Source organism: Corvus kubaryi, unplaced genomic scaffold (assembly GCF_017639235.1).
Source record: "Corvus kubaryi isolate FWS band 111438036 unplaced genomic scaffold, C.kubaryi_AGA036_p1.0 37322, whole genome shotgun sequence".
In the NCBI taxonomy this organism is placed as follows: domain Eukaryota; kingdom Metazoa; phylum Chordata; class Aves; order Passeriformes; family Corvidae; genus Corvus; species Corvus kubaryi.
In genome coordinates, this window is record NW_024581101.1 from 2273913 (window position 1) to 2296193 (window position 22281).

Sequence of the window (22281 nt, forward strand, 5' to 3'; positions counted from 1 at the left end):
CCCTGCGCTCGCCCCCCGTTGCCGCCGCCGCCGCCGCCGCCGCGCCCTTCTTCGCCTCGCCCTCCTCCAAAAGGACCTTCCTGCAGGCTTACTTCAGGAACTTCAACCTCTCCTTTTGTGATACTTACACGATCTGGGACCTGCTGCGGGAGATGGCCGGCCCCGACGGCCTGGACTGCAGCCTGGACAACCTGATGGTGGACCTGGTGGTGGCGGCGGCCGGGGCGCTGGGCGGGGAGGCCTGTAGCAGCTGCGTCCAGGCGTACCAGCGGCTGGACCAACACGCTCAGGAAAAATACGAGGAGTTCGACCTCTTGCTGGAGAAGTACTTGCAATCGGAAGAGTACTCGGTCAGATCCTGCCTGACAGACTGCAAGGTACGAGGGGGCGTCTGGGGTGAGCTGGGCCACGGGGCTTGGTAGCGTGGGGGTACCGCGGTCTCCCTGCTCCCATGCCTACCCACAGGCTGAGGTCTCCCTCTGCTCCCCAAACCTCTCCTGGCAGTGGTGGTGGGACAAGTCTGGAGCCCTTGGGAAGGCTGGGACCAGGTGGTGGGACAGAGAAGGCACAGCAGGACTTGGCTGGAATGAGCGCTCCCACATCCCTTCACACCTGTGCACACAGAGGCAGCTCCCGACATCCCACTCCCAGCACTCTGTTCTCAACACTCTGCTCCCAACACCTCAATCTGAGCGCCCAGCTCATGACATCCCACTCCCAGCACTCAATCCTGACACCGCAATCCTGACATGCCATCTCAATCCAAGCACTTCATTCCCAACATCCCAATCCCTACCAGCCTCACCCACACCCCTTTCCATGTGCACCCCTGTGCACACGGAGGCCGAACTGGGACAGGTGTGGGGCCCCTCACCTCTGCCTCAGACCTGCTGCTGTTCCTCGGACAGCCCAGGGTTCTGCCTGGCTGTCATTAGACCAGCAGTGACCTGAGATGAACCATGGTGCCAGGGCCCCTTCCCTATACACAGCAGCCCTTTTCCAGCTCTTCTGCCCTTTCTGCCCAGGGAGCTGGTGCAGGCATGCTGGGATGTGCCTCCCAGCTTGGTGTTCCCCCCAGTGTCACTGGCTGTCCCCAGCCCCAGGGCACAGTCCATGTTCTGAAAGCCCATGGGTTGGTTGCCCCCCCAGCATCAATGGGATTGAGCCTCAGCATGGAGCCGTCTCCTCTCCCAAATGAGAGTTGTGGTCAGATCTCCATCAGAGCCCCCAGTGTGGTTCTGCTGGATGCTCCGTTCTTACAAGCCTGTGGTGCCTCCAGCTTCCACCTGCTCCGAGCTGCCTGGCTCACCTGTGCACGCTCCCTCCAGACGTCACTTCTGGGAAGTGCAATGGTCTCCATAGCTAAACCTGCTTCTCTTTCTCGGAGCTGTGTCTTGAGGTGTGTGACAGCAGTGTCCCCACAGGGATGGTGGCAGAGCTTCCTCCCTGGTAGTATGACTGGGTTGACTGCTCCTTTTCTGGGACAGGAGTTTTGAGGGACACCTGGAGTTGCAGGGCAGCTCTTGGAGTGATGTTCTTGCCCTGGGAAAGTGCAGGAGCAGCAGCAAGAGCAGCTCTGGGACACTGAGGTGGTGTCTTACACCAAGGGCACATTGGTGAGATCCTGGCCACTACAAGGGTCGCTTTTGTGAGGAGCTGGATTTGAGCAGTAGCTTGTGCTGGCATTCTGGGCCCCGGCCAAGCCAGGTAATTACAATCTGCTTGCCCAAATTCCCCCTGTGGTTTCCAAGGGACGTAGTATTCAGCCTGCTCCGAGTAGTTTGGTCCCGCTGCTCCGCTTCTGCAGGGAGTTCGGTGCTGTCCATTGTGCTGCTCCTGCTCCCAGGGGCCCAGCAGGATCAGGGTCTCCCTGTGCTGTGTCTGGTGGAGCACAGACATTCCAGCTTCAAGCTTAGCTTCCATCTCTGCTGGGAGACCCAGAGAGAAAAGTGAAAGAGGTGAGAAAATAATCGTTATGTTGGGACTCCACAGTATGTAGAAACAGAGCTGTGCTTCGATGAGTCTCCATTAAGTGTGCCTGGGTTTAACATCCTTGATGGGAGAGCAGGAAATGTGCTTGGGAGATGCAGAACTGGAGGCAGTGGCAGGACTCGTCCCTCTGATCTGGTTCCGTGTTGTGTCAGTGCATCCCTAGAGCATCTGTGAGCTCCAGCCTTGCATTCCACAGGCAGCACTTGGGAAGCAACAGGAGGCACGAGCAGCAGGGACAACCTGTGCACGCTCCTCTGGGCCACCTGTGGGGAAGTTCCCGTGGGAGTGCCCGAGTCTGCTGCTCCCACCAGAGCCCTCACAGCTCCCATCCTTTTGGTCACTCCTGAAAATCAGGCTGCTTAATTCAAGGCCATTCACTCCATATTTAGGTGCCTTACTCCAGCCTTTCACATCCATGAGACTCAGCTTTTTCCTCTCAGTGGCTGTTCCCCATCTGTGAATTGAGACTAGTGCCAGACCCCTCCAGCATTGTGGTGACGAGCGAGTTTTGGCCTGATTTCGAGTCCTCTGGACCTGAGCAGGGACTGCAGTTACTCATTGCCCTGGAAAAATGTGGCTGGCAGGATTTTTGAAGCAGTGTGAGTTTGTAATTCCTGTCCAGATGCTGGATAATACCTGTTTGTGAGGAATGGCAGAGCTACTGCTCGATGGTGATAACATCTGAGAGCAAATAACAGGAAAATAGGAGAAGAGTGGAGGAAAACAGACTGGAATGTGCAGCTTGGCCAGTGTAAGAGCTCCTGCAGAGCCCTCACAGCAGGATTCTGGCTGCAGGAACTCTGGAGCTGGATAAACAGGATTTAAAGGATAATTCTGGGACACGGGACCATGGGAGCAGGGCTGTGCATGGAGAATTAGTGCTGCTTTCCATTTGCATCCCTGCCATTCCGTAACAGCAGCTGGAAAATTGAAGATGGGGAAGCACAGCAGCTCCAGCTCACCTGCACACAGCTCCCCTCTGCAGAGCCACGGATCCCTCTGGAATTTAGTCCCTAAGAAGTGTGGCTCAATAGACAGCTCACAGGGAGCTCTGTGGCAGCCCAACCACTCCGGTGATTTTGGCTCTTTATTCCATCTGATTTCAAAAAACAGCAACACCAAATACCAATCAGAGCTGCCAGTTCCTTCCTCAGCAGCAGGTTTGACCCCGAGCTAAAAATTTGGAAGTGTGTGAGTGTTGTGGATTGGATTCAGGAGACACATAATTCCTTGTTAATAAATCATCCTGAGAGCTGTGCTCATGTTTGGGGGGGAAAGGCAGGTGCTGCCAGGAGGGGAAGCAGCATTCTAAGCATCCCAAACCTGGATCTGTCTGTGCCTGGAGGCTGGGGAAGATTGGACCAAAGTCTCCCTGGGAGATAGGAATCCCATGAAATGGTGGAGTCCGTGTGTAATTCAGATGCTGAGATTACTCAGTGCTGTAATACTCTTCCTTTTTATTCTCTGCTTGGGGATCATTCCTGGGCAGATCCCACCTTCTGCATATGTTGTTATTCCCATCAGCTTCCAAATCATTCCCTGGAAATGTTTTACTTGTTACTCTTGCAGCTAACCCCAGAAATCCCCTGTGGCTGAGAGACAGTGAACCATGAAGATGCACTTCTGGGGTTTATTGTTTGCATTTCCCATTTGGTGGGATTTTGGGGGTCTGGCTCCCACAGGGACCCTCATGGACAGGGGCTCTGGCATCCTGTGGGACAGGAGGGAGAGAGGGAAGTGGGTCCACACGGTCTCAAACAAGGTCCATCTTCTCAAACACATTTCACCTCTTGCTGTGAGGATCTGCCTGCCAGCTGGTGTGTTACGGTGCTAGGTAGGGATGATGTGGAGAAAAGGTGGAGAACGCCTGTGTTTTTCTGAGCATAAGAGGGAAAAGTCATTAACTGAGTTGGAGCAGCTGCCAGCCACCTCCATCTCACCTGTTCCTGTGTGACTTGTACCCTTTGTCACTGCAAGGCACAATGAACTTGGTGCACTGAGCAGTTGTGGGGACACTTTGGAGCGTCCTCCAAAGGGGTTTGAGGGGGTCATGACCTGGGGACATGGATATTGGACTCGAACAGCCATCAGGAAATGTGGGACAGCAGCAGCACTCAAACTGTCAGCCCAGGCTTTGCAGGACTTAGTGCAGGAGGAAATCGCAGTCCCTCCAAAGCAATGCCCTGAGGGATGCTTAGGGCTGGTTTGTGCCTTTTTCCTATCTTTCCAAACAGGAAAAGAGCAGTGTTGCTCTGGCTCAGACGCCAGATGCGAGCTTGGCTCGTGCCAAGGCCGAGCTCTTCGTGCTGGCTCCCGCCCCAACAGCTCCCAGAAGTGCCCCCTCCCACCGGCCCCGGGGCAAATCAAGATCTATGGGACAAAGCCCACAGAATTAAGGAGTCATTAGGCTTCGAGAAACAAAGCTGTGGAGAGAGAAGGGCTGACAGGCAGGAGGGGGCCTGACAGGCTGGACAGGACCTGTAGCATCTCAGATGTGATTAGATTATCAGGTTTTTCTGCACATGGGCCCGTGGCTGTGGGATCTGGTTCTGCACCTCTGGTTTTCCTGGTACCTCTGGCAGGGCAGGATTTCGCTCCCAAGGCTTTGCTGGTGTTTCTGTGCCGCAGGTGCGCGGTGATGTGGTGAGAAATGGAGGCTGTTCCTGCTCTGGCATCACCCCTGGCACAGCCCACGTGGAACAGGGAGAAAATCCCCAGTGCCCAGGTTCAGCACCCTCTGGGGTCCTGTTTTCTGGCTCTTGTTTAACTGGGAATAGCATCAGCAATCAGCATCCCTACAGAGCATCCCTCCCTGTGGAGCATCCTCTGGAAATCCAAGCCTACTGGGGCCAGGAGCTTTGGGAACACCATGTCTTGGGGTTATCCCAGTGCCAGGGATGCCTCTTGGGGGAACCAAAGCAGCGTTTTACCTTCACAAAAGTAGCTCAAGTCGAGTTTATTTGGGCTTGGCTTATCCAAAATGCTGCTCAACCTGGTGCACTCCTGCTCTGAGCCTGGATGGCTCCTTGCACAGAGGGAAGGTCCCTTGAGAACCACAGCAAAAGTGGTTTCACCAAAACCTTGTGCTTTTTTGAGGGAGTTGCTTTAGCAATGAGCCTTCCAGAGAATCTGTGCATGGGTGACTGCAAAGCTGCACCCGGGACCTGGTCCCCTCTGAGCATTTGGTGCACCAGGAGCAGCAGCACCTGGGAGGGGAGGAGCTGCTCCCACACATCGTGTCAGCTCCAGAGCTTCTCCTCCAGAACCAGCCTGGCCAGTGAGGCGTTTCATGAGGTGAAGAAAGGTTCCAGCATGAATTCCAAAGTAATTCCAGCAGATCAGCGCAGTCATTTGGCAGCTTGAGCAGGAGCACATGCACGAGCTTAGCCAAGTGTGCGGCTCCGTGTTCCCCACCCATTCCGTGGGAGCAAAGGGAATTTTTTGCAGCCCTGTGCAAAGATGTGATTCAGTTGTATAAAGAATTTGGGCCAAAGGACTGTGGTGGGTTTGGTGTGCAGGTGCTGTGGCTGCAGCCTCTGGCACAGCCCGGTTCCAGTGCCTTGTGTCTGCTACTCCCTCGATGCTTGAAAACTGAGATCAAGGCTTGGAAAAGAGGAGAAACGAAAACTGAACTGATGGAAGGAGTTTTCCCTGTGGAAAAAAAGGTGTAGAGGTGTCAGGAATGCACCAGTGGTACCTGGGTCTTTTGGGAGGGCCGCAAGCCAGGAGGGAATGGGGATGCTCAGATGGTGCTTGGACAGTCCTGAGTTTAACTTGGGGTTGAGACATCTCAAGCTGCCTGGGAGTGTGTGATGGGCTGGAGGCCGGACCCACACAGGTGCTGTGGAGTGCAGCAAAGGGTGCAAATGGGAGGGATTGATGGGGGATTTGGGTGGTGCTCAGCTGCCTCCTTTGCGCTGGTTGTCTGTCAGTCCTTGTTGTCTGCCTGTCCTCACCCGTGTCCGTCAGTGGTGCTGCAGGGAAAACCCACAAGTTCCCCAAGGCAGCAGCAGGTCTCCCTGGAGCAACAGGCAGATCAGCAAGTGGTGCAGGGACAGCGAGGGAGGGTGAGATCTGTCTCCATCAAACTGTCACCAGCAGAGCTCCAAGTGCCGCAGGCTCCGGCGCCGGTTCCTGCTCCGTGTGCTGCCAGCTGTGCCTGCTGCCGTCAGTGCCGGATGCAAGCCCAGGTTCTTCTCCATGTGTGCCCATCCCTGGGCACGGGGACTTCACCAGCAGGGTGGAAGGAGCTCCTCAGAGGTGCCACCTCAGCAGCTGGAGATGGAAAGTATCTGGCTGCTCTGTGGGGCGCGGGAAGGCTCTGGGAGTCGGGAGCTCAGCAGCGCGTGCGGTGATATTGGCAAAATGTGGGTGCTGGGAAAACAGTACGACCCCCAGCCCCCTTGCTGTGCACATCCATTGTCACAGGCTGCCTGTGGTGGTCCAGATCAGGGTTGTCTTGCCACACTGCTATTCCTACCAGACTCCCCATGCTCCCCGTGGACAAAGGGATGTGCCAGTGCCATGGTGACTTCCAGCCCTACGTGCATCCCAGGGAGAGGAGGCAGCACCCCCCCACACCAGCACCGGGAAGTGGGAGAGGATGCACAGTGTGTCTGCTTGAACCCAGCTGGACCTGTCCTCACAATGGGCTTCTCCTGGTCCCTGCCTGAGGGCAGGATTCTTTTCCATCCAGAAAGGAGCCGTTCGTGCCCAGCGGGGATCACACATGGCCTGGCCTGACCCCAGCACCTGGCAGTGCCAAGGATCACACACAGAGAGGGCTCAAAACATCCCATGGCCCCAGGCCTGTCCCTAGGGATGTCCCACAGGCTTTTTCTCTGCTTCGGGCTCCAGAGCTGCCCTCCAGGGTGGGAGGCAGGCAGGCAGCAGAGGCAGGATGTACTTGGCTGCCAGGGGCTATTCCTGCTGTCACCGGGATGCCATTAGGATGCGACTCATGCCTGGCTCCACGCAGGAGCTCGGCTCTGCTGTCCTTTGAAGGGCAATGACTCAGGGACAGCAGATCTGTGAATGAGACACAGAGGCTGCCTGGGCAAGAAGTAGCCATCTGTCCACGCTGCTCCAGCCCCATTCCCGTAGGCAGAGCTGGCAGCTGCCTGCCTGGGATGGCTCGGCTGCTTCAGTCTCACTCCTCTTCCCAGCTCCTGGCTTTTCCCTGGGGCCTCTCTCCCAGCCATGCTCCTGGGGTGTCACAGGAGGAGTCCCCCAGATGCTGCCAATGTGGGCACTTTGTTAAAAAAGCAGCATGAAATGGCCTCACCTGGCAAGGAGTTGGTTTTCCAGAGCCCTGCCTGCGCCAGCATCCCGATGTTCCTGGTCCTGGCTGGAGAAGGAAAAGCCACCTGCCCTGCTCATCCTCTCAGGAGTAAAAGATACACGTGTTTGGCGTCTCGGCTGGAATCTTATCGCTGCACGGCAGCTCTGCAGCGCTGCTGGTGGGTGGAGGCTGCAGATGGACGGGAGAGCGAAGGTAGAGCTGGAGAGGTGGCCTGGAAGTGGCTGGGATGGGGGTTTTCCTGGTGAGGGGTGTGCCAGCTCCTGGGTTTGCCCAGACCGGGGAGCCTGGACCACCCTGTGCCCGCAGGCACCCAAGCGTTCCCTGCTGCTGGTGGTTAACAGAGGGAGAGGAGGCAAGTGGAACTTTCTTGGAATTTTCTGAACAGGCGCAGTTTGGGAAGGACTGAACAGTGCTGGCAGAGCAGGAGCTGTGTTTCTGTCTTTAATGTAATGAGTTCAACCCTCTTCAGACCTGGGCATCTTTCTGACCTGCTCTTGGTGTTCAGTGTCTTCTTCCTCGGAGCTGGTTGTCTTCCATGTCATTTTCCATGGAGCTGGATGTGGAGAGGAGGAGTCCACAGGGGTCTCTGCCTGTGTGTGCAGGAGCAGTGTTTTCCTGCCGTGCCGTGTTGTTTGTTTGTCGTCATTCCTTGCTCTCCCATTCAAATGAGACTGTCAGGAAGCACCAGGGGTTCTGGGATGCCAACCTGGCTCGGAGCATGGTCCTGGGACGGCTCTCTTGCTCATGGGAATGCAGGGGAAGCACTTCCACTCTGCAGAGCATAACGAGGGAAAGGGACGGGGAGAGGGAGAGGGAGAGCCTCAGCCTGTCCTGGGCTTGCTCCAGGGGAGAGCAGCAGGAATGGGGCTTCCCTGCAGTAGCGCATCCCTTGGGATTGGCTGCCTGAGGAGTGATGCCAACTGGGAGCGCCTGCCTGCTGCTCACCACAGGGACTGAGAGTTATCCTGGAGCTTTCCTCCTCTGGAAGGGAGCGGGAGATCTCTGCAAGTGGTGTTGAGCCAGGGATAGAAAACCAGAGGTTGTGGCTTTCGGGTCTGACATGAGCCATGGCCTGTTGTGTGTCTCCAGCAGTAGGAGCTGCCAGGAGTGCTGATAAGCATCTCAAAATCATCTTTGCCTGCATTCAAGGGACCTGTGGGCACAAGCTGATGTGGCTGTAAGGCCCAGCGTGAGCATGGAAAACTGCACTTCCCTGTGACCATGGAAGGTGCCCAGGAGGCAGGATGCTCCTGTCTCCCCTCTGCTTGCGCCATGAGGGAGCTGGGATGGGCCAGATCCTGCTGCTCGCCCCTCTCCGTGGGGTGCACAAGGATGACATGAGGGACCAGGTTCCTCCTGCTGCCTTACACCCTGTCCCATTCCCACTTGTGCCAAGTGGGACCTCATGGGATGCTGTGCAAGGGCCTCCTGGCAGAGTGCAGGATTGGGCCCTTCCATAGGCATTGGATGCAAGACAGCTCTGCTGTGACAAGCCCTTGCTGGGCTGGACACTCACACCATCCTGAGAACAGTTTTCCAACCTCACCACTTCCTTGGAAGGGGGATGAGCAAAGAAACTTCTCCCTCGCCCCCATCCCTGGTGGGTAATTTATGGCTCGTGGCACTGAAGTGTCTCGCCTTTATTTTTTTATATCCTATCTAATGTAACAGGATGTTCTCATTAGCTGTATAAATGTTTAATCCACTTTTGAATCCTGCTAAGCCCCTGGCTGCAGCAGGATCTAATGGGAGTGAATTCCTCAAGCTATCCTAACGGATTGCAGGGACCTCACTTTCCCTCTGTCCCCAACTCCATCGTGTTCAGCTTCAGTTTTGCAGAGGTCTTTAATTACTTTTTTAACTAATTGGGCTGGTAGGATGGGCTGCTAACTGACCCACTGGTCACTGCAGCCTCACTGGGGGCTGGCAGGTGAGGGATTGTCCAGGCTGGAGCTGCTGGAGCGAGTCCTGAGGAGGCCACGGAGCTGCTCCGAGGGCTGGAGCCCCTCTGGAGCCAGGCTGGGAGAGCTGGGGGTGTTCACCTGCAGAAGAGAAGGCTCCAGGGAGACCTTAGAGCCCTTTCCAGTGCCTAAAAGGGTTCCAGGAGAGCTGGAAGAGGGACTTTGGACAAGGGCCTGGAGGGACAGGACGTGGGGAATGGCTTCCCACTGCCAAAGGACAGGGTTAGATGGGATATTGGGAGGAAGTTCTTTCCTCAGAGTGTGGCAAGGCCCTGGAACTTCAGGCCTGATCTCCCTCCTTCCCCCCTGGGGCATGGCCATGTGGTGTCACAAGGACAGAGCCCTCCAGATGCCAAGGAGAGCTGCTCTGTCCCTGGCCACCAGCTGTTTGTCTCTGTCTCCCGGTGTCCACCCCTTTCCCACACAAACCTCCACACTCCGTCTGGCCTTGCCTTCCTGACCAGCTGCTCTTCTCCTCTCTAAAGCCCAGCCAAGACCCCTTCTTGAAAGGGGAGCACAGAGTGGCAGCCTGGATTAACAGCAGCCTGGGAATGCTGGTCCCTCTGGCCTCGCCGTGCTCCCAGGCTGGGATCCTGGGACAGGGACTGTCTGTGCCTGGGGTCTGGCAGCAGTGCCCACGGGCAGCCCACCATGGCTGGGCCACCGTGTCCCAGGCACTGCCTGTAAAGGGGACACACCCAGGATGTGAGGAGGGGGGACTGAACAGGAGACTGACATCAGGAATGCTGGGATGAGAGCTCACATCTGTGAGCAGAGCACTGTCACCCTGTGCTCACCCCCCTTTGAGAGAGGATGCATCTACCCTGAGGTGGAGTCTGATAATGAAATGGAAATATTCCATGGGAATTGGGATGTTTTCTGGCAGTGATCTGAGATCAAGAGCCTCCTGCAGTGGGCTGGGGGCTGTAGGAGTGGTTGGGCAGGGCTGGGTGGCTGGACAGGCCAGATCCCAACCTGTACTGGGAAAAGTGGGAGCTGTGGTGGGAGGCAAAGGGCTGCAGACACTGCTGGGCAGGGACATGGACCTGTGACACGCATGGAGACAGGCAGTGGCTGTGGAAAGCAGGAGGGCCTGGCAGTGGTCACTGCCTTCCTGTTCATCCAGCTGTGCCATTAATTACTGTGATTAATCAACAGGCGCAGGCACATGGCCATGTTGGGATGCCACGTGCTCTGCCCCTCAGCACAGGAGCTGCCAGAGGTGTCCAAAGCAAGTCCACAAGCTCTGCTCTTCCAGGGAATGCTTCCTGCTTTGGTACAGCCACGAGCACAGGCTCTTCCCTCCCGGGTTTGTTCCAAGGGGAATGTGGCATCTGCTGGGATGAGACCAGGCTTTTCCCTGGGCTCTGCACACGGCAGCCCTCGCTGCCATGAGCAGATGAACAAAGCCAGGAGGTGACTGTGACTGTGGTGTCTGTCCCCTGAGAGCATTCCCAGGGCTGGGAGCTGGCACTGCCACCTCCTACCAGAGCTGGGAGCTGGCACTGCCACCCCCTGGCCCATCACCTGTGGGTGCTGACGGTGTGCATGTGGTTGCAGAGACAGGTTGGGGTGCTGGTTCTCCCATCCTTTCCCACTCCAGTTCTTCCCAAGGCACGTGTAGAGCTGCCTAATATCGTGACATAGTGTGACAGCTGTTACCTGGGTGTTGAGTGTGTCAGGTGTGTGAGGGTCACACTTTAAAGCTGTTTTCTCTTCGTTTTGAACAATGAGCACTTGGGGCATTGTGTGTCTCAGACTGGGTTTGAGTGGCTTGGAGGGGGAAATTTGGGCCTTTTCCCTCTAAAATAAGGAGCATTCAGACAGTCTCTTTAATCCAGGATCTGGGAATTAAAGCTAAAATGCCTTATTTTTAAAATGAAAACTAAAAGTTTTAAGCTTTATCAGCTGCTTCATGAGGTGATTGAATGGTGAGTAAGTAGCTCTGACAATTTTCTTCCCGGTAATTTGGGAGTGACTTCATCACTGAGGTCAAGGGATATGTTCTGATCCTGCAGGATGTGGGTGGGAAGCCACAGTTTGGGAGCACAGGGGATGTTCCACTGCCCAGAACCATCCCTGAGGATGAGCCTGGTCAGTGGATCCGGACCCCGCTGTGTCCGGAACAGCACACAACAAGCGGGATGTAGGTGGGTGTCATGGATGGGATGGCTGGGGGGGAACTTCTGGGAAAACCAACCCTGGAGAGGGGCAGGCTGCAGGACGGTGGAGAGCCTGGAATGGGCACGTGCCAGCCAGCCCAGCAGCTCCATGTGGAGTTTCCAGTGGTGTTTGAGGAACACCCGCTCTGGTCAGGATTCCCACCAGTGCCATTCCCTGCAGCCGGCGTGCATCCATCCCTATCCCCATCCACGGCCCAGGCATTCCTGCTGGCAGCCCTGTCCCAGTGCCCACCGCAGCCGCCGCTCCGTGCCCTCTGGAGCTGGGTACAATGGGCAGAGGCTCCCCTGGTTGGGAAACGGAGGAGCTGCAGCTCCAGCGCTGTCATCGCCAGGCAAAAGGCAACTTTATATTAAAAATGAAGGAAAAACAATGCAAACCCCATAATCCTGCCCAGCTGTTGGGAGTTTAGGGTTGGGCTGGTGTTTTTCTCCCCCCTGTCCTAACCCAGAGCATGTGAATGTGTCAAGGCAGGGATAACAACTCTAGAACTATCAAAGAAACCAAAAATTGGCTGTTCCAGAGATGATGTTGGAACAGCCCATAGCAAGGAGAATTTTTTAAAAAGCCTTAAGAAAGCTGGTTTAAAGCTCCACATTGTTACTGTCCCAGTTAATTGAATACAGTGGTAATTGGACATTGCACATGTGTTTGTGACTCCTCCTGGCTGGCCCTGGACCTCAGCATTCCCTTAATCCTCTGCCATCCAAGGGGGCTCTTCTCTCCCCCCGAGCCTGTCCTGCTTCCCGCGCTGCATCCTGATGTGCCAGAGCTTGGAGAGCTGCCCGAGCGGCTCATTAGCAGTGCTCATTTCCCTGTGTCCAAGATTAACGAGGCACAGCCACTCCAGATGCTCCTCTCAGGCCAGGATGGAATTGCGAGTCCCAGGAACTGCTCTGGGAGGGGAGTGGGCTGCTCCAGGCTGGGGGACAGGCAGGGATTTCTCCTCCCATCCCTGCTTGGAGCTGGGTGCACCCAGTGAGAAGAGGGAGAGGAGGAGAGTCATGATGGCAGAGTCCAGCTTCCAGACTGACCCTCACCTCTGGTCCAAGCACACTCCTAGTTCTCCTTCTGGGAGTTACTTTGTAGGGAAAAACTCCCTATTTCCCTTTCTGCCTTCATTATCCTCCCATTTCAGTCTGCATCTCCCCTTTCCAGAGAAGTGGATTTTGGGCTGGGGATGCTGTCCCAACCCCTGCCTCTAATTCAGGAGAAGGGTTTGTTACATTTGTGCCATTAGCAGGATTTTCCTTGGGGAAACTTCCCGAGCATTGATTCCTGTTCAGATGGGAAAACAACAGTTTATTGTGTTAATTACAGCTGGCGTTCCCAGTGGGCATCCAAACTATCCCAAGCCCTGCATCCTCTGCAGTGGTGGTGTGTCCCGACAATGCTGCTCCGTTCCTGCTCCTCGGTTCTCTCAAAATGTAGGTGGGATGGTTCCACAGGCGGTGCCAGTGTTTCCAACATCCTGCCAGCAACTGGCCTGGCCTTGAAGTAGCCAAATTTGTACAGAAATCCTAAAGAAACAGAAAGACTTTGGAAAAGCTCTTTGGTGGGGAATGCTGTCCTGGTACTGACAGAAGACAGAGGGAGTAGTGCAGGCAGGGAAGAACTCCCATTTGGCACAGAATTCCCTGTGAAAGCGCTGTCCCTCTGGCTGCTGCTTCCAGATCCTGCTGGAAGTGTGAGCAGACAGGGAGCTTAATTCACTGTTGGAAATCCAATTCATTTGGGGTTTTTTTAATGTCTTTTATGATGAGGTATTTCATCCCACCTGCAAAATTCCGATAGGCTGTCCTCCTCCTTCCATATAAATTGGGTGTCTGAAGTTGGCTCTTTTCCTAGCCAGCCAAATTCCGTGTGCTTTCTTGGGAGTCATACAGCCAGTCCTCTGAGCTAAAAATGCAGGAAGAGGGCACCAAACTGGAGCTATTTGGAGTTCAGGTCACTTATATTTACTTGGCCAGGCTGGAGATCTGCCAAAAGGCAGACCAGAATGGCAGGAACACTGATTGCAGCCCAACCCGCTTCCTGAAGAATCCAGAGAGGGCAAGGATGGAAACCAGGGAGCTTTCCTAGTTGGTCTAAGCAGGGAATAAATATCTTCCTGTCCTAAATTCCCACATGTCCTTTTTAACAGCAGAACAAAGGAGATTGTGTGGGATAAGCTTGGAGATACCAAACCTTGAGCATCCCAGGGAATTTGCTCCTTGCCTGTGACATGGATCTCTGTGGATGCTTGAGGGGAAGATGCTGGGATCTCCTGGAGATTCACCTGTGTCTCAGCCTGATCCCGGTTGAGTGGGAGAGCCCTGTTGGACCAGCAGATCTTGGATGTCTCTGGTTTTGAGTACACACAGGCAGTTTCCATCCTGCAGAGCTGCAGGAAATCCTGCTGCAGCACCTGGAGGATCTGCAGCAAGGGAATGGCAAGGACTGGCTGGGATCAGTGCTTCCCTCAGGGAAGACGGGTGCCCTGGAAAGGGAAGGAAAAGCAGAAGGCACCCAGGGAATCCTGGTTCAGGTTCTGGATGAGTGCTCCAACTCTGCCCTCCCCAGTGGTATCACCAGCTCCTTGCAGTCTCTCCTTCCATGTTTTCATTAAATTCATGGAATGTCCCATGTCTGTGATCCCAACCCTCTGTCTGATTCCCTGATGGGAATCAGCACAAACATTTTAGGGGGAAAACTTGTGGATCCATGCAGAGCCTGCTTGTGCCAGCTGTGTTTCCATGGGAGAATGGGATGAACCTGAGCAGCTTCCTACAAAGCTCTGGGAAATCTCCTGTTCCGGCTGCCTTTTCCACCCAAATCTGGAGCTGAGACAGCTGAGGTGACACCCACAATCCTCTGCTGGAGCACCCAGTGTACCCTCCATGCTGAGCTGCACGTGAGCCCAGGTGGGAGCTGGGATGTGACTGGGATCTGGGAAGCAGCGTGGGAGAGGGTCAGAGCTGGGAAGAAGGCTGGCAGGAGATGGGAGCGAGTAAATCAGCCGAGCTTGCCTGAGTTGTGACTAAAGGGGGAGCGTGAGACATCTGCAAATATTAGAGATGTGTAAACACGGAGCAGGGAGAGGGAATGGTGGAGGGAATGATTGAAGGGAGTGAACTTTTGGATGGAAAAATGTAGGTCAAGTATGAAGGAAAACTTGTAGGCAGCAAGATAAGTGCTGTGAAACAACCTCCTTGGGAAACACGAGGAAGTCCCACTGATGGAGATGTTTATCCTAAGGCAGATGAGGGCTGGGAAAGAGGCTGAGCTGGAGGGATGGATTCAGGGTGTCCATCCCAGATGGGGTTGGGCACACCAGTGATGCCCATCCAGCTCCTTGTGTGTCATAATTCCCCTTTAAACTACAGGCTGCTTGTGGTTTAGTTAATCCATCTGGCTTTTAATCCTGAAAACTGGGGGGAATTCATCCTGCCCAACTTTAGCCAGTTCAAATTCAAGCAAGTCTCCATACCAGCTGTCCAAAATCCTGAATGGTCACCAGGGGAAGGAGCAGCTGCTCCAGCCCCTCGCTGCCGGATGCTCCGAGGGTTGGGGTGTTCTCAGGACACCCTCTCCTTGTTGCTCTAAAGGCAGCCCAAATAATTAAGGTAATTAACAAGGCCCCCCTCTGTTTTGATCCAGATTACACTGGAGTGTGTCTGGAGCATGTGGAAACAACAGCGTTGTGTCCAGGCAAGGACTTGTCGAGTCCTCAGATTGGAATAAGGATGTGTGTCCTGTCTGGATAAATCCTGGGCAGTCAGTGGGTGCTTTGGAGCCCATTTTACACCCCCCTGGTGCTGTGTCCCATCAGTGTAAAGTGTCACTGTCCCCTTAGCTCTCTAACCCTCCTTTACATCCTGTTGAGGTTCCAGCAATGACAGGTCCTGCTTTCCCAATGGAGAAGAGCTTACAGGGCTTGCAGAGGGCCATGCGCCACCCACTGAGGGGTCCTGCTGTGTCCTTCTTGCTGTCCCTGTGTCCCCTTGCTCCTGACACTGTCCCCAAGGGAGCAGAGGCCATCAGGGAGGGCACGTGTTGCAGTGGGGGTTGTGGCCCATCTGGAGCATGGCCTCTTCCTCCTCAGCTCTAGGGAATCAGCTCAGGCAGATCATGGAGTCGTGGAATGGTTTGGGTTGGAAGGGACCTTAAAACCCATCCCGTCCCACCCCTTGCCACAGGCAGGGACACCTTCCAGTATCCCAGGGTGCTCCAAGCCCCATCCAGCCTGGCCCCGGACACTTGCAGGGATGATGTGTTCAAGGATGCAGATCCAGGCCTCAAAACCCTCCTGCTTGTGTCCTCACACTCTGTTTGCAGAGTCATTCCCTCCTCTGGAGCTGTTCCACTGTGTCTCAGTAATTAACATCCAACAGGACAGGGAGAACAAGCACCTGCATTCCCACCTCCCAGGGGAAAGGCCTGGCCACAGTACTGGGGACTGCTCCAAAATGTTCACTCCAAAAATTGTGTTCTGGTGCCCATTAAACTTTTTGGGATGGAAGTTTCACCAAAGCTAACACACTGCTGTGAAAATTCTGGGTTTCATGATTTGGCATTTTCCAGGGAAAAAAAAAAAGCCAAACTAAAATAACTTGCCAAGAATTTCCCAACCAGCTGTAATCCTGAGACACCACCGTGTGCCAAACAAATGATGATAAGGATCTCTGGAAAACACGGGGGAACAAAGAAGTGATGGGTTTAAAGCCTCCAGAAAATGAAAATGCAGCTGGAAGGAGGAGCATGGGGTTTCTCCAAGCATGCCGAGGAGGGAAACTCATTCCCTTTGAATCACAGGGAGCCCTTTCTAGCTGGTTTCAAAGGAGGCTGGATGTGGTCGTGGAATGACCGTGGTGCTGTCACTTGTGCCCACAGGAGTTCATGGATGAGCTGGAAGTGCCACGGGTTTTTTGCAGCCTGATGGATGATGCACTCCAGGAGAAATGGAGTTCTCCCTCCCTCTCTGCTACAGCCAGTGGAGACAAACAACTTCCCCCATGCCTCATGCTGGGGAGATGAGGGAAATTTGGGAATATGGTTGTAACTGAGGCCGTCTGGGCTATGCCCTGCTGTCTGCAATGGGCACTAGCACACGGAGGCTGGAAGGGAAGAGGGAAACCCAGTTCTGGACAGGCTGGAGAGGCAGGGAATGTGGCACAGCCTTGCAGTCACAGCTGAAGCCCCAGGGTGCTCTTCCTTCTGGAAATGTTGCCAAGCACAGCTGGAAGCATCAGGAAGGTGAAAAGAGCACATGGAGGCACCTGTACCGCTGTTTGGTACATCCCAGTGCCAGAACATCCATGGGAAATGAAAAAGTTTTCCCTTTGAGCCAAAAGAAATGGCACAGCAGAAGTTCCAGATGTTAGGGAATCGGGAATCTCTCCCAGGACCAGGTGGGGAAGGTGAGGAAAGTGTTACTTGGTGGCAAAGAGGGACAAGCCTGACGTGCAGCTGCTACGTGTGCTGCATCCCATCTGCTTCTGTCCAGCAGCTTTTCCAGCAGGAAATTTCCAGTAAGGACCATCTGTTTTGCTGTCCCATGTCCCATATCCAGAGCTGGTGGGGACCAAGGCACTTCAGAGGAGACATGAGTCCTTCCCCTGCCCTGGGGAGCACTGGGGTGTTTTGGGGATGAGGACATCCCCAGAGCATTTGAATTTTTGTGTGACGGACTGAGCTCTTGGGTCGCTGATGTTGGCAGGATCTGTCACGGTGCCTCTCTGTAGGGGACATGATTCCATGTGGTTATTTAGCTTTATTTTTGTTGTGGGCTTATCTGGATAGACGTGTTCCACCATTGTGACACTCCAGTGGCTTGTTTGAATCCATCGCTGTTCAACAAGTGACCCCGACATACATTTCCCACGAGAGCTGGGAGCTCTCCCTTCCCCTTTTACACTCCAGCTATGCCAGTACTTGGGAAGTGACGTGTCCCTCTCCATGATTTCCCCCAGGCTGTCTACAAGGCATGGCTGTGCTCCGAGTACTTCAACGTGACCCAGCAGCAGTGCCGGCAGCGGATCCCATGCAAGCAATACTGCCTGGAGGTGCAGACCAGGTGCCCCTTCGTGTTACCGGACAATGACGAGCTGATCTATGGAGGTTTGCCTGGCTTCATCTGTACGGGTAAGGAGGGCTGGGCTCACACTGGGCACAGGGGGGTGATGGTGAGCCCTGGGGAATTTCCAAGCCACTTCCTGCGTTTGGAAGGCTTGTGGGGCGGAGTGGGAGGAGGGGCAGTGTGGAAGCATTGCCTGATGCCAAAACGTGGCCGTCCCAAGGGTGCAGGATGAGGGGTTAATGGGGCCACAGCAACATCTCAGCACAGGAGGTGAAAGTCCTACCTCTGAAAGCTAAAGCGTGGAAGGAGCTGCAGGTGATGGATTAAAGCAGGGTGGGGATATTGAAGCTCTCTGAGCAGGATTTGGGGAGCCCTGAGCTCACCTTGCTGGTGTGTACAGGCTCACAGACATGCTGGGGGCCAGTCCCAGGCGGTGTCTGCGTGTCCTGCTTCTCAGATGTGCCCATCCCACAGCTGGCACGCACCAGGGCTCGCTCCCTCCGCAGCCTCATCCTCAGTGTCGCGCTGACCCCTCCTCCTGCTTCCTTCCTTCCCGCAGGGCTGCTGGAGAACCAGCTGCCCAACGAGGAGGCCAAGTGCTGCGAGGTGCAATGGGACTCCTGCGAGCACCCCCCAGACAGCAACGAGGACACATCCCCCAAATCCACGGCGTCAGAGTCGCTCCATTTCCACCGCCACGACCCCCACCTCCATCACCAGCGGCAGAACCACTACCACCTCTACCACCACCACCACCACCAGTACCACCAGCCCCGCTCCCCGTCCTTGCTGCCGGTCTCCGCGGGGTCTCGCCTCGGCAGCAGCAGGATCAGACTGTGCGTGCTGGTCCTGATGCTCCTCCACACCATGGTGTCCTTCTCGAGCGTGCACGGCGGCGCCGGGGGGCTCGGCCTGGAGGCCCCGCCCGCCCTGGAGGAGAGCGTGGCACGGGACGAGTGACGCGGAGGGCAGAGCCGACCTCCAAGGAGAACGCCAGATCTTTTTCCATAAGGGGGGCACATGCTATTCCTCCAATGGGAGGCACGGGATTGGGGGTGGCACACACGCACCCCCGCACATCCCCCAAGAGCTGCTCGCGCGGGGCATCCCCGTGGTGAAGAGTCTCAAACGCGCACAGGGCTGCGGGACCCGGCGCCAGAAGGGTTCGGGCAGGGGCAGCATTCCCGGCCCCGCAGGCGCCGGGCGGGCAGGAATGGCACGGGGGCGGGGGGACCGAGGGGAGGGGTCTCTTGGAATCGAGGGGTGTCCCCATGGGACTGCCGAGTGTCCCCCGGCCGCTGCCGCGAGTGCCTTGGGCGCCCGCGCCTCCCCTGCCCGTGCCGTGCCGAGGTTTGACAGTCGGCCCAGCCCTCGTTCCTTTTCTCCTGGGTCTGTGAATCCCGAGGGAGCAGGCGGAGGGGCAGCACCTCCCAGCACAGCCTGGCCCACTCCTGTCCCCGGGAAAAGCCACCAGCTCGGGGCAGAACCACCCTGGTGGGGCACAGTGTCCTCAGCACGGCACTGCCTCGCTGATGGCGCTTGGGGACAGGAGTGGGACGCTGTGACACTGCACTGTGGTACCGCTCGGGGTTGGTCTCACCGCATCCCAGCTGCTCCTCCAGCCTGGCCTTTCCCGCTCCTTTATGCGAGGAGGTGGAGAGGGAGGAGGAATGGAGCAGGAGGGATGTTCCCAGCATTCCCACGTCCCACTTTGCCAAGTGTCCTGATGATTTGGTGTAACCTTTTCTGTTGTCCTTCCTGGCTGGTGGGACTTGACTCGGTGAGGAGCTGGGGAGATGTGACTCCAGCGGCACACAGGCTGTGAGGGAGAGGGATCCCACGTGGCAGCAGTTGGATGCAGGAAATCCCAGAGGCATCCTTCCATGCTTCCCAGCTACAAATCATTGACTGGATGGCAGGAGGACTGGGCAAACGGGCTGGAGAAATCTGGCTTGGAGGGAGAGTCTCCCACACAAAGAGGCACTAATAAAGCCCAGCTAGGGAGGAGCATTTTTGTGAATAGTTTCAATCCATGGATGCTCCCAGATCCGGAAATTTCTGGGAGCCCAGCTGGACTTGGCCAGGCAAGGTGCTGGCTGGTGCAGCCTCATTCGGCTCACTTGGGGTGGTTTTTAACCTGAGCTCAGCATATCCAGGGATTCAGCCCCAAACAAACATCAGATCCCTAGGATCTGATCCCCAGGTCATTTCCTAGGAAACTCCCAATTCTCCACCCCCCCCTCCAGAACTGTTTCCCAGCATGGACACTGCGAGGTGGTGCCTCCGGGCCAAGCACCAGGGGCTGGAATTTGTCCTGGGTGTGGGCAGGGAAGGAAGAGGGGGTGTTTTAGCACGAGGTCAGGAGTTGGGTGTGAACCCACCCCCTGCTCCCAGAGGGGCTGGGATGGTCCCTCTGTTTCCAGGCTGGCTCTTGACAGGAACCTACAGCAGAGCCCTGCGTGGGTCACTGCAGGAGACAGGGATGGAGCAGGAGGAATGTCCTGCTGCATCCCAAATTGATCCCAGATCCCTGTGAGGGTCCAAGAAGTCCCAGAGTTGATGACCTGTAGGAGTTTTATGGTTTCTAGTCTGTTGAGGTGAAGCAAAACCAAGCAGAGCCCTGTGAGCAGAGCCCCATGAGCAAAGCTACTTCCTGCCTGGCTGGAAGAAGGAAGTACCGGGCATCTCGTGGGAAGCACAGGTTTCCTGACGTTTCCAGCCCATTTCCAGACCAAAGAGGCTCTGAGAAGCAGCTGAATGTTTGATTCCTGCTTTGACTTGAATCTCAGAGCTTTGGGGTGATGTTTACACACCACCAGTTGCCTGTTCCCAAAGTCCTGCAGAGACAAGGCCTGTGATCCCATTGTCCCGTGTTTTTGGGGTGGGAGAGGTGGTGCTCATGGAAGATGAAGAGTGTTTCCCAAGCAGATTCCCTTGCTGAACACCCAAAAAAGTAGGATGTCCCTCATTTGACTATTCTTCATGACATCCACATAATTTCAGCCTAGTTTACACCAATCAGAGCAGTTGGACATGGAGCAGTTCTGCAAACCGGGATCCAGTTCCTTGGTTTTCTGTGAGCAGTGGGTTGTGGAGCTGCTCTGACAAGGAGCAAAAGCTCCCAGGCAGGCCAGGGGAGGGAGCACAGCCTCCAGACAGCTGGATCCCAAAGGAAATTAGATTTCTCCTGTACTGCCAAGAGTTAAGCTAATTCCAGGCGCCTCTCTCGGAGATAGGCTGTGTCCAATCTTGGAGCGACTCATCGGGAGAGAGAAGAATAGCCCAGTGTGGTGCGTCAGCAAGTGGCCCTGAGTCACTGGCCCTGTTCATTGTGTCGTGTGACACTGAGCAGCGCTGGTGGGCACGGCGTGGCCCGGCCTCAGTCCCTGCACCACGTCCAGATCCAGATCCGGAACCATCCTGTGGGATGTGTGTCCTTCTCCCTGCCCCAAGGCCCTTGTGTCTGCTGGTGGTGGACCGTCAGGCCAGGCTTGGGGGTGGTGATGGGTGATGCGGGATTCCCAGAGAAGCTGTGGAAGTGTCCAAGGCCGGGTTGGACGGTGCTTGGAGCAGCCTGGTCCAGTGGGAGGTGTCCCTGCCCATGGCAGAGGGTGGAACAGAATGGGCTTTAAGATCCCTTCAACCCAAACCATTCCATGATTCCATGATTTCCACAGAGTTGCAGGAGTGAGGTCCAACAGCCCAAGACATCTTCAGGGGGTGCTGGCAGGGATTTGCTGGGAGAACCTGGGAGCTGTGAGAAATGGTTTCACCTTCCCTAACACCAGCTGGAGGCTTCCCTCGGGAGGCCAGGAGCATGTGCTGCATCCCAGTGGATCGGGAAGTGGAGTCAGTTCAGAACTGGGCTGGTTGCAGTGGCTACTGGGGAGGTTTGAGCTCCATTCACCAGGAGCGAGGAAGCCCCCAGGGCAGGAGATCCATGCATTTTCCAGGCTGTGGTGCCTGGGGGGTGTTCCCAGGAGGACGAGATGCCAGAGGGAGCACACAGGATGCGGATCTGCTCTGGGAGCACAGGATGGGATTTACCTGCTGCAAGTGGGAGGAAAGTGCTGAGTCTTCCCAGAGCGAGGCTTTGGAAGATCTTTTCTTTAGCGAGTCTGGGCTGCTGTCAATAAGTTCTGTGGTTTTAGGGCACCATATGCTGCATTCAACACTTTGCCAATCTCCTTAAACAGATCCAGACAAGGCTGTTCCCAGAGCAGGAGCAGCTGGAAGCGATGTATGGAGCAGTCCATCATCAGGAGCCCGTCGGATAAAATTCCTGCCTTTGGTCTGACATTACAACCTCCTAATCCTCCATCCCCGAGCACTCTGGCTTTGCTCTCCAAGAGAACAGCCCGGGAAGCAGACGGTGACATTGTCTCACTTAACACCACTGGCATTATTTTTATTACAACACGGAGGGAATATGCCTGGAAAAGGAGGGAATGTGCCTGGATAAGAAGGGAAGGGACTTCCTTGCCCTGTGCATCCAGGGATGCTTCACCCTAAGCCCTGTGTCCACCAGAGCAGGGGCCCTTTGGAATCCCAAATGCTTTCCACATTCCCAAAGCCACCTTGGAAACCAGCTCTAAATGATTTATCCTACCAGGAACTTACACGCAAGGGGCTTTGTCCTTCTCGTCCAATGATCTCTCTTCTCCCTAAAGAAGGTGCCCCGTGTTGGGATTAATATGTAAAACTCAGCTTTTCCTTCAGTGGACAAACTTCTCTTTGCTCAGAGAAACTTCCCAGTGGGAAGCAGTGATTCCTCCCTGGTGGGGGGG

General features: G+C 55.5%; 1 protein-coding gene across 1 annotated transcript; it reads left to right on the top strand.

Annotated features, from left to right (window-relative positions):
• Positions 1 to 2: 2 nt before the first annotated feature.
• On the top strand, positions 3 to 22157 carry NALF2 (NALCN channel auxiliary factor 2; the record flags this gene model as incomplete). Its single annotated transcript, XM_042029367.1, has 3 exons — positions 3 to 377; positions 17388 to 17559; positions 18054 to 22157. Coding segments are annotated over 3 exons (948 nt in total), but the record flags the coding sequence as incomplete, so codon positions are not given.
• Positions 22158 to 22281: the final 124 nt, after the last annotated feature.